The sequence below is a fragment of the Anolis carolinensis genome, chromosome 5 (genome assembly GCF_035594765.1).
Source record: "Anolis carolinensis isolate JA03-04 chromosome 5, rAnoCar3.1.pri, whole genome shotgun sequence".
Taxonomy (NCBI): Eukaryota; Metazoa; Chordata; class Lepidosauria; order Squamata; family Dactyloidae; genus Anolis; species Anolis carolinensis.
Genome location: NC_085845.1, coordinates 15,367,369 through 15,383,521, shown reverse-complemented (window position 1 = coordinate 15,383,521; position 16,153 = coordinate 15,367,369). Strand labels below are relative to the sequence as shown.

Below are 16,153 nucleotides of genomic sequence, written 5' to 3'. Positions count from 1 at the left end.
CTGAGTCTCATTGCCTTGAGTTTTTGCACATGCCTGCCTTCCCTGTAACTTCTTAATAGCCCCACCATTTAGTTCTGATGCTCGCTGATGTATTCTATGAACGTTATTTTACCGTTACTGTTTTCATTATATATGCTGTCGTCATATTGTTTTATCTGTTGATTGGGCTTGGTCCCCATGTGAACCACTCCTAGTCACCCCGGGGAGATGGAAGCGGATTATAAATAAATTATTATTCTTATTATTACAGTAGAGTCTCACTTATCCAAGCTAAACGAGCCAGCAGAAGCTTGGATAAGCGAATATCTTGGATAATAAGGCGGGATTAAGGAAAAGCCAATTAAACATCAAATTAGGTTATGATTTTACAAATTAAGCACCAAAACATCATGCTATACAACAAATTTGACAGAAAAAGTAGTTCAATATGCAGTAATGTTATGTTGTAATTACTGTATTTACGAATTTAGCACCAAAATATCATGATATATTGAAAACATTGACTACAAAAATGGCTTGGATAATCCAGAAGTTTGGATAAGCGAGGCTTGGACAAGTGAGACTCTACTGTATTATTATTATTGTTGTTGTTGTTGTTGTTGTCTAAGGAAAAACCTGTTTTGTCCTCTAAGATAGCTGGATATAAGCAATACATTCGTTTTCTATTCTTCCTTAAAACCTCAACTGACTGCAATTTCCCCCAGTTCTAGATCTGATGTTGAACGTGGGATCTTATTTGTCTGTCTTTCCTTTAGATTGTGATCCCTTTCTTCAGCCTGCTCATCAAGGACATCTACTTCCTCAACGAAGGCTGTGCCAACCGACTGCCCAATGGGCATGTCAATTTTGAAGTAAGTAGAGCATATTCAGAATGTCTGCTCGCTTTAACTGTGCTGTGATTTGCTAATTTAAATGTGAGCAGGAAGCCTGGCCTAAGGGTTGCTGCTTATTCTCTGGAAGCTGATGGTGAGCAACAATGCGCCTGGGAGTACAGACCTAATCACTTACTGTCTGCTGCATTGGGCCTGTTGGCAAGGGGACCTGCGAGCGCAGAGATCTTCCAGGGAGAACTGTTGCTCTCATTTGTTTCCCTTTCCTCCCATCATTGACTGTAGCACCATACAGCTCTCTTTCCCATATAACTTGAATGGCTACTCATCTGTTTCTGGACACAATTTGTGGCATGGCTTATGACTGTAAAGACCTATATGTATTATCTGGAAGGCCATAGCTACATTAGCCTGCTTCTTCTGGAAGGGCTCTTTTCTCATTTCTACCACCTTCCCAGGACATGGGAATATGGCATTCTAGTGGCTGCCTCAAGTTCTGGGTGTTTCCTAGGGAGGTTAGAATAGCCCCTCTCCTTGGATGGAAAGCCAATATACAGGTTGTCCTCCAATGAGGTACACACCTCAATAAGGTATTAACTGCTAATAGTAGCAAATAGTAATAATATTATATATTACATTTATTTATTTATTTATTTAAAGCATTTATATTCCGCCCTTCTCACCCCGAAGGGGACTCAGGGCAGATCACATTACACATATAGGCAAACATTCAATGCCTTTTAACATAGAACAAAGACAAGGCAAACATGGCTCCGAGCAGACCTCGAATTCATGACCTCCTGGTCAGAGTGATTCATTGCAGTGATTCATCACAGCTGTTCTCCAGCCTGCGCCACAGCCCAATACAATAATAGTAATATTTGAAGGCTACATAAATACATTGGATAAAAAGTTACAATGATTTAATTAGAGTTACAAATTCCATCTTAAATTGCATTTTTCAAATTATCATCCTTCTAGAGCAGGGTTCCCCAAACTAAGGCCCGGGGGCCGGATGCGGCCCTCCAAGGTCATTTACCTGGCCCCCGCCCTCAGATTTATAATATAATATATTGTATATACATATAATATTGATAATAATATTATAATGTAATACAATATAACACTAATAATAATACCATACAATAGTATTAATTATATATTACTAATAATATTACTAATAATATTACAGTATAGTGGTATAGTTCAATATAGTAATATATAATGCTAATAGTGTGCTATGCTAACAATATAACATATTGTATGTACATATAATTTGTAAGCAACTCTGAGTCCCCTTTGGAGTGAGAAGGGTGTGATACAAATGTAGTAAATAAATATAGTAAGTAAATAAATAAATTTTAGACTTAGGCTCGCCCAAAGTCTGAAATGACTTGAAAGCACACAACAACAACAATCCTAATTAACTTGACTATCTCATTGGCCATAAGCAGGCCCACACTTCCCATTGAAATCCTGATAAATGTATGTTGGTTAAAATTGTTTTTATTTTTAAATATTGTATTGCTCTTTTATTGTTATTTCATTGTTGTTATTGTTGTTTTTGCACTACAAATAAGACATGTGTAGTGTACATCGGAATTTGTTTGTATTTTTTTTCAAATGATAATTTGGCCCTTCAACAGTTTGAAGGATTGTGGACTGGCCCTCTGCATAAAAAGTTTGGGGACCCCTGTTCTAGAGTAATGCACTGATCTCATTCTCAAAGCACAGGTTTCTCTTGTCATTTTACATTTTCCTATTATTGGAAGGAGCCACGGTGTCGAAGTGTGTTAAAGCACTAAACTGCTGAACTTGCAGACCGAAAGGTCCCAGGTTCAAATTCCGGGAGCGGAGTGAGTGCCCGTTGTTAGCTCCAGCTTCTGCCAACCTAGCAGTTCGAAAACATGTCAATGTGAGTAGATCAATAGGTGCCACTCCAGCGGGAAGGTAACAGCGCTGCATGCAGTCATGCCGGCCACATGACCTTGGAGGTGTCTATGGACAACGCCGGCTCTTCGGCTTAGAAATGGAGATGAGCACCAACCCCCAGAGTCAGACATGACTGGACTTAACGTCAGGGGAAACCTTTACCTTTACCTTTTACTATTATTGGATCTTTAATCCTGTTAAGGATCTATGCATTTGGGGGTATGTGTATCCCCTCACCAAAATTAGAAGCTGTTAACAGTCTATACATTATGTCTGGCAGCCTGTCTACCTATCACCAACAGACTTTAAAGAAAAAGGATTTTAAATGATTAGTAATACTGTTTTTTTTCTTTTGTTTCTGAATTGTTTTTAAAGTATACTGCTCCTTTTTCATAACTGTTGCTTCAGAAATTTATACTCTGGAACTTTAATTTGTCATCTTATATCTGATTTACTTGCTTTCTGTCTTGTTTTGCTGTCTTTTCTTCTTTACTAACCTGGTCCTCCATCCTTTCCCCACTCCCTCTGCCCTCACCATTTCTAATTACAGAAATTTTGGGAACTGGCTAAACAAGTGAGCGAGTTTATGACATGGAAACAAGTGGAGTGCCCTTTTGAAAGAGACCGGAAAATACTTCAATATCTGCTCACCGTCCCAATCTTCAGTGAGGATGGTAAGAAACAGGCCAGCTTTTGTGACCAGGCAACTTGCTTTCTGTCATGGCTTCATGTTGTTGCTTGTATTGTTCTCTTGGGACACAGAAGATTTGCCTACTTTTATTGGGAAAAAAGAGTGAATGCTTTTTGGGGCTGTTTGTTGGCATTAAATGATCTTACTCATATTCAATAAAACACTTCTTTTTGTCTCCAACATTCCTTTTAAGAAAGTCGTAGGGAGATGTCCCTTTGATAGTTGGCCTGAAAAGTCATCTTTTGGAGAATGCCAATTGGCTAGTGCCCATGTCACCTGCATTCATAATATTGGGGACATGTTTACCAATACTGATGTGGAAATGTCTACAGTTGTGAATCATAGAACTAGCCTTTTGGGGAGTGTTAATATTGCACATGCATATTAACAGAATGATCCACTCTGCTAATTGGCATATGCAATATAAAAACAAAGTACAAAAGTTAAAACAAGATTGTCCCGGAGTCAAAATAAGTTTGTCCAGGACAGATGAGAGAACCTTTTTAGTGCTTGCATGCAAATTGTGGAATTTCCTGTCTAAAGGAAGTGCTAAGTTTGGCCACATCCCTTATTATCTTGTGAAGATGTTTTAATGCAATTAAGTATAAAATTCTTTTAGCACTAGTGTGTGATTTTTTTTTGTAAAAATTCATTAGCCTTGTATTTGATCAGCTGAGTATTCTTTCTGTGTTTAATTGTGGTTTCTACAAATTTATGATTCTGTAATGTTATTTTGTATGGGTCAAACTCATTTTTCACATTCTTTTTGAAATGGAAGGATTTAATGGCCAGAATCTGTAGGTATATTTTAGGGTTGCAAGTAGTAGCAAGGAAAGGCAGACAAGATCTGATGGCTCCAACCAATTTTTTCAATGCCTATTGGCTGCTGAACCTGCATCCATTTTCATCCATCAGTGACACTGGAAAAATGCAAAACCTTGATTCCAGCTAGTAAAAAAATAACCCGTTTCCCCTTTGCTGCAGTTTGAATACCTTGTAAAACGATTCCTCCTCTTGGGAACCTTAAATCCATGTTAGCCTTGCCTTTCTTCTCAGAATATTCTGCAGGCATTTAAACCACACAAGGAGATCCTTTACCACCCTGAACTGTTTCTTTTACACTGGGCAGTTTTATGACAGATGCCCATTACTATCCCAAGAGAGAGGAGGCTGTTGATCTTTCTAGAATGAAGTCTGGGAGATGCAGGCCACGTTGACACACCCTCTTTGTTTTTGTCTTCTTGCAGCACTTTATTTGGCTTCCTATGAGAGCGAAGGGCCTGAGAACCACATTGAAAAGGACAGATGGAAGACTCTCAGGTCAGTGTCCGAGGGCGCTGCCATCCATAAATCAACAGACTGCAAACTTGCTCTGCCATTAGACACCTTCAAAGCCAAGTGTCTTGCTGCATGCCTCAACAGATGAACACAGTGTGAGCATGAAAATAAACTATCATTTTAATGTCTGGACATTCTCAACTAAACTCTTCAAGCTGCTGCAGCTCTTTTTGTTTTTTCTCCTCCTCTCATCTTCAGTACTTAAACCTTTTTTGTTTTCCTTTGTTCTTTTCATTTTTCCTTCTTTCTTTTTCCTTTGAGGCTGTTGTCCAATCCATTGCATATGATTCTAAATCCTACACTAAATAATCCCACAGTTGATTTAGTTCCTTGACACCTTGATGAACAGTTAGTTATCTAGGATACAGTGAGCAGAAAGAATATTCCACTGCCATAAATAAGTTCAATTTTGGCATTAAACTTTTTACGCTTTAAAACATTACAAAATGTATGCAGTAAAAAAGGTTCATAGCAACCGTATTGACCACTATGATTTGCAGCCATATCTGGTCTTTGCTAAGGGTTTTGTAAGAGCAATGGATATAGGAAGAGAGTCTACAATAGGTCCATGGCAATTTCATTTCCTCAGATCCTGCCATTGGATCACATCCCACTGCAGAATTAAACTTGTATATAGTTTTAAACATTTCATGAATAACAGCTTAACTTTTCACTTAGCATTTCCAAATGATATCTTGGTAGGTACTCCCACAGTATGTGGAGGGCAATATCCTGCCTCCATTTTTAAATTGCCTTTATGCACTTAGAAGGAGAAACATGTACCTTGGAGGCTTTTAGGTACATAATTATTCTTTAAAATAAGGTACAGACTTTAAACCCCTGGCAGAGCCTCTTCCAGAATGAGCAGCCAGAGAGCATTAATGCCTCACCAGACTACAAACCACAGGTTTTCATAGGATGCGGCCATGACAATTAAAGTGGAATCATAGTGCTATAACTGTGTAGTGTAAAAGAGCCTCTCTTGTATTGCCAAAACTTGGAGACATTCTAATGACATTTCAGAGGGACCCAAAATATAACATAATAATAATAACTTTATTTTTATACTCCGTCTTTATCTCCCCAAAGGGGACTCAGGGCGGCTTACATGGGGCCAAGCCCGAATAAAAACAACAGCAATATAAAACAACAATAGACAAAAGACATGCACAATTATAAAAATTTAAACATTAGCCAATAAAAACAAATGACAAGAACTAATAAAAATATGGATTAACATGCAAACTTATCAGTTTTTCAGTACCCTAATGGACATTTCTTCTTCTCCTTGTCTTTAGGTCAACACTTTTGGGAAGAGTGTAACATGACTGGGTTCTTCCTCCTGTCGCTGCCGTGTTGGCACAAGATCTCATTATTCAATGGACTTTATCGAGGTCATCTATTTATTTTCCCCTCCCTGCTTTTTGTGTACCCCTTCCCTTTTTGCACCAAGTGACGCTTTCAGCTATAAGGACTCTGCAGCTAGTTCGAACATGTCAGAACTTTGTACGAAGGCACAACTGCAAGCTAATTCGAGAGTAAACAGACCAGCCTCTCAAACTGGATGGATGATCAGATTAGATCACAAGTTTGTGATGTGTCATTGATCAAAGGCAGTAATGAAGAAACTTCTTTGAAGATTAAACTCCTCTTTGCATCATTTCCAAACACCTGGATGGACGGGGATCCTGTGCTGCCGCCTTCTTTTAGTTTTGCCCTGCTGCTCCTTTGATGTGTTACAACTTGCTGCTACTTGTGTACTGGATTGTAGTGCAAACTTCCACTTCTGAGGCTGGAATACCCGCTTTGACTCTTTCATATGTTGGGCCAGGAGAAGAAAACATACCCTGCTCACATTTCTAGGATTTTTTTGGATTTCTTCTTGAAAGGAAAAAAAAAGTTCACTATGGAGTGAAATGGGCTGCTATGATTTTTGTGTATTTATTGTGGGAAGGGGGTTAATTATTTTTCCTTCAGGTTTTTTTTTTGGTTGAGTTGGTTGCTGGTCAGCAAACTCATATGTTGTATTATTTGCAAAAAAAAGAAAAGAAAGAAGAAGCAATTAAAACCAGTGCTGTGATAGGAAAAGCAGACACTAGAAGGATATGTAGCAAATGTAGCTAGGCTATAGAAACGTCTCTGCCCCCATTTACAGTTATGCTGTCTTTGTTTTGCTTTTGTTTGTTTAAAAGCCACATCTATATTGGAAACTTAAATCCAGTGTGGAATTGGTTTAATTTCCTGGCTTTCTCTAAATAAGCTTGGGAACCCTTTTTATGGTATTCATAAAAAAGGTTCACATTTTTGGTTTCTTTCAGTGGGAAACTATAATCTGAATTCTGTAGGTTCCTCCTGACTTGAGGAGACCCATTGAATCAGTTGCTGAATTAATAGTGAAGACTTACGTAAATCCCATTGATTCAATGGGTCTAACCCTAGTTAGAAGTATGAATAGAAAATAAGCCCACAAAGGGTTTGAAGCTGGATTAAAATTGTAGTATAGATATTGCAAAAATGTTCTTTTGGTGTTTCTCCACTATTTCAGTATTGGTTGAACACTTGAGGTTTTCCCTGCTTTGGACACCACAGTTTGGACTGTGGTAGATATGAATATAAATTTTGCTTTCATTGAGTTTTTAAAAAGCTCTCTGAAAATAATGGCTGTTGTAACATATGTGATCCAGTAAACCTAAATGAAATGGTAACATCCTATGGACAAAAAGAAGTTTTATTCTTCAGCTAAGCCAGGGCTGTGAATTGAAAACAGCTGTTGCTTCCCTTTTTTGTTGTTGTTTCAAAAGTCTTTTTAAAATATACTATGAAACAGGTCACATTGTTAGGCATCCTGTGAAACCTTTAATAGCTCTGAATGCGTAGACACTATAATTTCTCCCCCTAGGAAAGTCTAGAAAATGAAACAGGCCCTTGAGCATTAGGCAGCCAGTGACAAATCATATTCTCAACAAAGGGATTTGTATGTAACCAGTGCCAATGTTCAAAAATGAAAATAAAATTCAAACATGTAACTGCGTTGTCTCTGGAAATTGGAAAAAAGAGAATGTGTGTGGTCTATGAAATTGCTTTGAATGGAATGGCATGTTTTCCTAATGTGAATTTGCAAGAAGGCCATCTCTTACGCATGTTTCCTACCTTTTGTCCACTGAGTAACACTGCATAGGTGGCTTTCAGTTTATCCTCCCAACAATCTTATTTTACAAGGCAAGTCAATCTGTGTGAGAAAGGTTAATAGCTGGGGTCAGGGGATGGAACCAGGATCAGAGCTCCACACAAATGATCCTAAGGGACATTTCTAGTTGCAATACACATAAAACAAGATCTGTAGGCTTTAGTTTGGGAATTCCTGCTGTAGAGGAATTTCAGTGAAATTTTCATATTTCCCAAATTACCCTTGAACAATATTTATGATGAACCCCCCTCCCCCCCCCCCCCACACACAATTTTATGATTTCTGGAGAAGGGGGAGCAAATGCATTGTTTACGTGACCACTTATAACCTCTTTTACTATTAAAATCATACTTCCAACTCCTTGAAGAAGCAAATGCAGCAACGAATGTGCCATCTCTCTTCCTGTAGGAATTGTGGTTTGGAAACAGCTGGAGGAGACATGTTATTTCCCACTACAACATGCTCTTCAGACACAATTATGGGGTTACCTTGGTTTATCTGGCTCAACCAAGATTGACCAGGGTAGGTGAGGTAGACTATATTCAGTTTGCCTCAAGTCTTATGAGAGAAAGACCTCTCAAGATAGTTCTGCAAGAACACGTGAGGTTCTGTCTGTTACAAACATGTCTTGAATCTGCTCTTTTGGGTCTCCGCTCTACAGGTGACTGCAAGAGCAGCACCTGAAGCATAGTGCAGAGCTGGTCCACTTTTCAGGCCAGGGAGGAGGAGAAATGGGGACATTTATTTATTTATTTACAGTATTTATATTCCACCCTTCTCACCCCGAAGGGGACTCAGGGCGGATCACATTATATACATATACTGCAAACATTCAATGCCCATCAACACATCAAACTGAGACAGACAGACAGACAGACGCAGAGGCAATTTAACCTTCTCTTGAGGGGATGTTCGATTCTGGCCACAGGGGGGAGCAGCTGCTTCATCATCCACTCTGATGGCACCTCCTCACTTCCTCATTCCAACATTGTAAATTAGTTAAACTTGCCTCCCCACTTTTATAAGTGGTACCTTATTTCCTACTTGATAGATGCAACTATCTTTCGGGTTGCTAGGTCAGCAACGAGCAGGGGCTATATTTTTATTTTTAATTGAAAATGCTCACCCTGCCGTGGGCTGACCTCGAACTCATGACCTCATGGTCAGAGTGATTTATTGCAGCAGCTGCTCACCAGCCTGCGCCACAGCCCGGCCCCATCACATCAGTCATGGCCAGTAGGGAGTTCTGCTGTGGGCTGGTGCATGAGGTCAAGAAGAGTTGGAAGCGACTTAACGAATCAACAACATCAGCCGCAGTTCCAGCAGGCGAATCCCCAGCATTTGGTATGTAAAATATTGGGTATTGGTTTGCTGAAGATGCAGTTGGTTACTGTTCTCAACAAAGCAAAGGGTTTTGAAGCATCCCATACAGAGACCTCTAGGAACCTTTCTAGAATGTGAATGTACAACAGAAAATCTTTCAAATTCAGTCAATGACAGAATGAATATTTAAATCTCTCCCTTCCTCTTAGAGCTTGGAGCCATGTGGTTTTGCTACCTAAACTATTTTCAGTTTTTACAACGAGATCTTGCCATATTGAGAGGCAAAGACTGATCCCTGGTTAAACTGAGTTTCATCGATAAATGAGGATTTTGTATATAGGTTGTGCCAGTCTTATTCCAATCACGCCATCACATGGCTGATACTGCACCAAGGAATTCCATCCATAGAGACTGCAAGGATCAGAATGATCCTATATTTAATGATCAATTTTTAAAAATCTGTCTGGTGTCTGCTCCATTTTTAACCCCAAAGGATTTTAAAGGTGGATATAATTATATTAGGATCGATTCTTCTTCTGATGCAAGAACCCAGAGTATTTGACCACAAGCATTGGTTGTATTTTCTGGCTACAGTTATATCTTTAGCTCAAGGGCTAGCTAGATTAACTTCTGCTGGCACTTAAACATCTTTTGAAATGTTTGGAATTTTAAAAGAGAGAATAGTGCTAAGCGCTGACAGCCAGAAAGAGCCATTGTTGGGAGCGTATTGTTGGAAGTCCAACCGTAGATGGGAAGATGATGTGCATACTAAAGAAGTCAGTATCCCTGAGTGACATGAGCTTTGCTACCTTCACAATGGTGGCAGCAGGTGCTAGAAAATGTACCACTGTGGATTCTCTCTTGAGAAACAAATTATTGCTCCAGGTAAGCTAGAGGCCCTTCATTTTGGATGCTAATAAACTTGGCTTTTGATTACAACACAGCACTCTTTGTTCTTTGTCTCAGTTCTCTTTTCCATTATTCTATAAACTGCTGTATTTAAAAGAAGGAAAGTAGTTTGGGGAATGAAATGATATCCCAGAGAGTGGAGTGCAGTTAGGGGCTTCTCCACTATATTCCAGCTTCCATACCCACTGGGGATACGTTCCATAACTTCCTACAGAAACCTGATATTGTGAATAACTAACCCTATATTTTGACTATACCTGGGTTGGAAACATACCATAGAATAGTACTGGAGGACTTTCCAGTGTAGGGAATGTTTGTTGAGAGTGTAAGCAAACTGGAGGACTGCTGTGGTGTAGTGGGTTAAACCACTTTGCTGCAGAACTTACTGACGGAAGGTTGGCAGTTCGAATCCATGAACAGGGGTGAGCTCCTGTTGATAGCCCCAGCTTCTGCCAACCTAGCAGTTCAAAAACCTGCAAATGTGAGTAGATCAATAGGTATCACTTTGGCAGGAAGGTAGCAGTGCTCCATGCAGTCATGCCGGCTACATGACCTAGGAGGCGTCTACGAACAATGGTTTAGAAATGGAGATTACGAGCACCATCTCATAGAGTCGGACTCAACTAGACTTAATGTCAAGGGGAACCCTTTGTCTTTAAGCAAACTGGATATTGAATATGGGTAACAGGGCTCATGCTGTACTTATACTGCTGACAGTAGTATAAGCAAGAATGATTTGTCTCTTTATCTCAATGGCTAAAGAGAATAAGCTTTGGGCAAGTCACACACTCTCAAAGGAAGACAAACATCTGAATAAACCTTGCCAATAAAGCCCTATGACAGAGCTGTTGCAAGTCACAGTTGGCTTGAATGCACATAATAACAATACAGCAAGAGCCCCATAATCAGAGATCCCACATCTATGGTTTCATTTATCCATACTTGGGAGAAATAGTCTGTCTAGGAATATGTTATGGCATGCTGGGATCAGATAGATAATTTAATGATGTTCAGTCATATCTGTGGTTTGAAGTAACCGTGGTCTGACCAGGAATGTATCTTCCCACAGGTACAGGAGTCTTAGTGTATACACTTGAACAGATTCAGTACATGACTTCTTTCCTGCTGCTGGTTACTTGGGGGATGTTTTCTTCGAGAAGCTTGAAACTTGCACATTTGTGTGCAAATCCATGCATACAAAATAGCTGTCTAGTACTATGTAAGTGCATTGCTGAAAGCCAGTGCAGAAAAAGGTGCCCCTAAGCATGGCACTTAGGAAAAGAGACGAGGGGACAAGCTTTATTACAATGCTATCAGTTGATGGATTCTGGTTTTATGGCTTAGTTTTTCTTTAGCTGAATCAGCAGATGTCACAAGAGAAGCGAAACAATTTACGAGTGCTTGGGATCCTGCCACATGCTCTGAGTTGGGAGAGTTGGCTGGAAAATCCTGCGGGAGAAGCCAGTCTATCACTTGGACATTAGCGGCACCTACTGGCACGGAAGAGAAGGAGCCCAGTTGCTGTACTGGAAAGTGAACGCTTTCTCGAGGATGAAGAAGACACAATGATAATGATCATCAGTTGTTTCAGTTGAACTGACCTGGTTTCAATCAAAGACCCCACCAGTATGTCATTTGATTTCTTTTTAGAGAACCTTAAGAAATTCAGTCAATTCAACATATTCAGAAATGAAAACAAGTATTTTGAAAATCTAGGATTTCATCCCACAAGAGGAGAAAGTGGATGGAATCATCTTTTTTGTGTGGTGTTTCATGGGATTCCATCTTTAAAGAAGACCCGCATCACACAAGATTTCTTTCTCCCCTTTGTAGCTCAACTATTTCAAGAATACCGGCACACTTTTTAAAACAGGCATCCTTTTCGAGACACCACATTCTCCTGAAGCTCCTGCACTAAAAGAGACAGATATTGTTTCCTTTTCCAGAAACCAGTTTCCATGGAGTTGTTCCCCTTAAATCCCAACACTAAAGGAGACAGGCACACTTTTAAAACACTTCGTTCAATGGGATCCACACTGCTTTTAAAGCACTAAAGGAAACAGGAGCATTAGCAGACTGCCCACATAAATGCCCAGACTGAAACATCACAAAGTAATTGGACAAATCAGCCACTTCCCTTCACAAGGGTAAAATACCCCCTTTTAGGCATCTCTGTGTGCAGAGAAAGAAATGGAGTCTGTTTCTGCCCATCTTTTTCCCCCCTTCATTTTATTGGGCTTTTAATCTTATAGAATAAAATAAGGTTACAACGAAAGAGTGAGAACATTTTGGTTGTATAGAAAGTAGGAATACAAAAGAAAAGAGAGACTAAAAAAAGAAAAAAAAAGGAAAAAAAGAGAAAAAAAGATATATACAAGTATATATTTAAAATGAAGATTCTATCTAACAATAGTGAATTCTAAAAAGAATGTTTCTGCCCATCTTTGAAATCTTCCCATTTCTACACACCGTATATTTTAGATTGGGGCATGAGTTTGCAATGAGTACAAGAAAAGTGTCAAGTCCATCATAATGTGATATCTTTCAGAATTAAAATACTGCCATCAGACTTGGCACACCCATCCGTATTTCACAAAGGAAAACTAGGATGCATGTGGCTAAGCAAGACCATAGTGTGTGCAAGATGGCAAAATGTAATAATGACGAAGATCAGATAAGTTAGGAGAGAATGACAAGATGTTGCTCCCTCCTCTCCCTCATGTTGAGTAATTTGAGAGCAACTTATTTTTATACTTTGAACTCAGTTTGCAACAAATGAAAAGAAGTGCAAAGGGGGAACTAAGAGGAGGAAAAGACCAGGGACATTTTAAAAACATGAAGTGCATCACAACGGTTATATGGTTTTTCCAAGCATTTTTTTTTGTTGCCATTTCTCCCATCAGCTGCAACCTGCACAATGGTCAGAGATTAGGACAATTGTGATCCAAAACAATTTGCTTCGTCAAGACTGCATGATGCAGTCTTGAATGTCTCCCTGGACTTCCAGTTTGATTTAAAGATCCAGGTAATAAAGTATAGTTGGCCCTCCACTTGTGCAAGTTCATCCTTATCTATACTCAAGTTTTTGACCTCACTCTGTGACACTTCGAACAGCAGGGTGAAGCCTGGGACCATCCATAAGTAAAGTATGTATTCTCTGAGTATGGTTGCTCAGCTGAATAATAAAATGACTAAAACAGGTTTTCTTTGTCCAGCTCTTGTTAGTGACTAACAATTCCAAACACCAGCATGTCCATTGGGAGAGCTTTGTGTATTCCTGCATTGCAAGAGGTTGGAATGTATGGACTTTATAGTGTCTTCCATTTCTATGCCCTTGCCTACTAGGAGGAATAGAAGTTTGAGGGGAGATTTAGGGTGGGGAAAGGAAATTAAGGATTAACCAATTCCTTTCCTCAATGTTTGCATCCACTGAGCAGCTCCACATGAATCTAAGAAAAGTGCACGAGAAAAACAAGCACTTTGCCAGGGTCTGTGCCATTTGCAAGTTAGATTTTTCTTAAGATGTCTTGTAATATGGCACCCCCTTGTGGGCAAAGAGGAGAATGAATAAAACATTGAGATGAAAGGGAAATTTATGCTCTTGAACCAGACCCTTGTACTAAAATAGCCTGAAAAGGATCCTAGCACAAGAAATGTTTACATTATTGGCCAATGGCCTTCTCCAAATACGACCTTTATCAGAGTGGGGTTTATGTTTCAGAAAGGAAGAAAGCTTTTCAGAAATATCTTCTTGGAGACCCCTTGTCAAAATTTACAAAGTATTTATTTATTTATTTAATACATTTATATCCCACCCTTCTCACCCCGAAGGGGACTCAGAGCAGCTTACAAATTAAATTTACATAAAATATTATATTATTAGCATAGCGTAATACTGGCAATAAATTACTATATTGTACTATATCAATATATTGTAATATTATTATTAATATTACATGTCATATATAATATATAAATAATAATAATAATAATAATAATAATAATAATAATAATAATAATAATAAGTTTATTTATAACCCGCCTCCATCTCCCCCGAAGGGGACTCGGGGCGGCTTACAGCAAAATCAGATACAAAACAATAACAAAATACGAAACATCAAAATACAGTAACAAAAACCAGTAATAATATATACACAATAACCAAAGGAAAAACCCCCAAAAAACCAAAACAGAAACATAGTAATAAGACATTGAATTAAAACAATGAGGTTACAAAAGTGGATAAGCAAAGTGCACATTATGAGTTGCAAATTCAGAAATAAAGTGCAACAGATTCAATTAAGGTCACATTGGGTTGGGAGGAGCCCTGAATTAACATTATTATACTGTATTATTAGTATTATATTGTATTACAAAATAATATTATTAATATTATATGCATATACAATATATTATAATATTATATATTATTGTAAATTATATTATATATATGCATATAGGTACATATGTATATATGTATGTGCGTGTGTATATATATATATATATATACACACACACACACAGACACACACACACACATATATATATACATATAATTAGCATAGCATATTACTGGTGGGAAGGGCCTACAGGTGATGCAAAGTAAATCCTGTATAAGAAAAAAAAATCAATATTTCTCAGACAATATGTTGGTGAGAAATCCCTGCTGTATTTGAAGCAATTTCTATTATCCGGTCCAGTGTCTTTTTCACTTTTCCATTTCTCCTCCTTACACTTTCCCTGGATCTTAATCAGGGCTGACTCTTCAAAACCTGGATTCATATTTAAAGGGATACAACACTAAGATCAGGATGGCCAAGGCATAATAACTTTTTGAACATCGCGGCAGTCCTGCTGAACTCAGTTGCAATCTAAGTAACTAAGTAGGGTAGATATTTTGATAATTTATTGATCAAAATACAGAAGACTCTCGACACTAGCTGGAGTTAGGAGCACAGGACCTCCATGAAAATAGAAAAACTCTGAACATTTGAAAAAATGCTTTTTTAAACCTGAGATAACCTCTCCCTTGCAATTGCTAAGTTTTCCAGAATGACTCTATAGAAGGCATGGGTAAACTTTGTCCCTCCAGGTGTTTTGAATTTTAACTTCCACAATTCCTAATAGCCAGGAGGCTGTTAGGAATTATGGGAGTTGAAGTCCAAAATGCCTGGAGAGACAAAGTTTGCCCATGCCTGCTCTATAGTCAATGTCTGCTGAAGGACTGACAATTGCCCAGAGAAGTGTCCTCTTTAGGAATATCTAGCTCTTCAACAGGACTTCTGATAGAGTTTGATTATAGAATCCCAGTACAGGCATGAGAGATTCTAGAGAGAACATTTTAATCAAAGTTGAATCTACAAATGTGCAGGGCCAACTGTGTTTCTAGCTCACACCATTCAACAGCCTTGAATCAGCGAAGGTAGCCACAGCTTGGTTCTTGTAGTTCCAGTTTCCAGGATTATTTCTAAAACTCCCAGATTATCCTCCTCTTGTCTGTTAGCCACATTTGGCTTCCTTTTGCCATACCTACTATGGTTTAATAATGATGATGATAATAATAATAATAATAATAATAATAATAATAATAACAACAACAACAACAACAACAACAACAATAACAACAACAACAACAATAGATCATGTCCTCAGCTGTTGCAAGAAGATTGCACAGACTGACTACAAGCAGAGGCACAACACCGTTGCTCAAATGATTCATTGGAACTTGTGCCACAAATACCATCTGCCTGTGACAAAGAACTGGTGGGATCACAAGCTGGAAAAAGTTACAGAGAATGAGCATGTCAAGCTACTGTGGGACTTCCGAATTCAGATAGACAGGGTTTTGGAGCACAATACTCCTGACCTCACGATCGTGGTAAAAGACAAAGTATGGATTGTCGATGTCGCAATCCCAGGTGACAGCAGGATTGAGGAGAAATA

At 38.7% G+C, this 16,153-nt stretch overlaps 1 protein-coding gene across 7 annotated transcripts in view; it reads left to right on the top strand.

Moving 5' to 3' along the window:
- rasgef1b (RasGEF domain family member 1B) overlaps positions 1 to 7,817 on the top strand; it is a 263,110-nt gene extending 255,293 nt beyond the window's left edge. For 5 of the 7 annotated variants that reach the window (XM_062981543.1, XM_008110986.3, XM_008110985.3 and 2 more), the window contains 3 exons: positions 756 to 851; positions 3,313 to 3,436; positions 4,701 to 4,886. In XM_062981543.1, coding sequence (XP_062837613.1) covers positions 756 to 851; positions 3,313 to 3,436; positions 4,701 to 4,879 — 399 coding nt within the window. In that variant the 3' untranslated portion in view covers positions 4,880 to 4,886. Of the gene's footprint in view, positions 1 to 755; positions 852 to 3,312; positions 3,437 to 4,700; positions 4,887 to 6,089 lie in introns of those variants that run through there. The other 2 variants (XM_008110988.3, XM_008110987.3) reach the window with 1 other exon arrangement.
- The last annotated feature ends 8,336 nt before the right edge of the window (positions 7,818 to 16,153 follow it).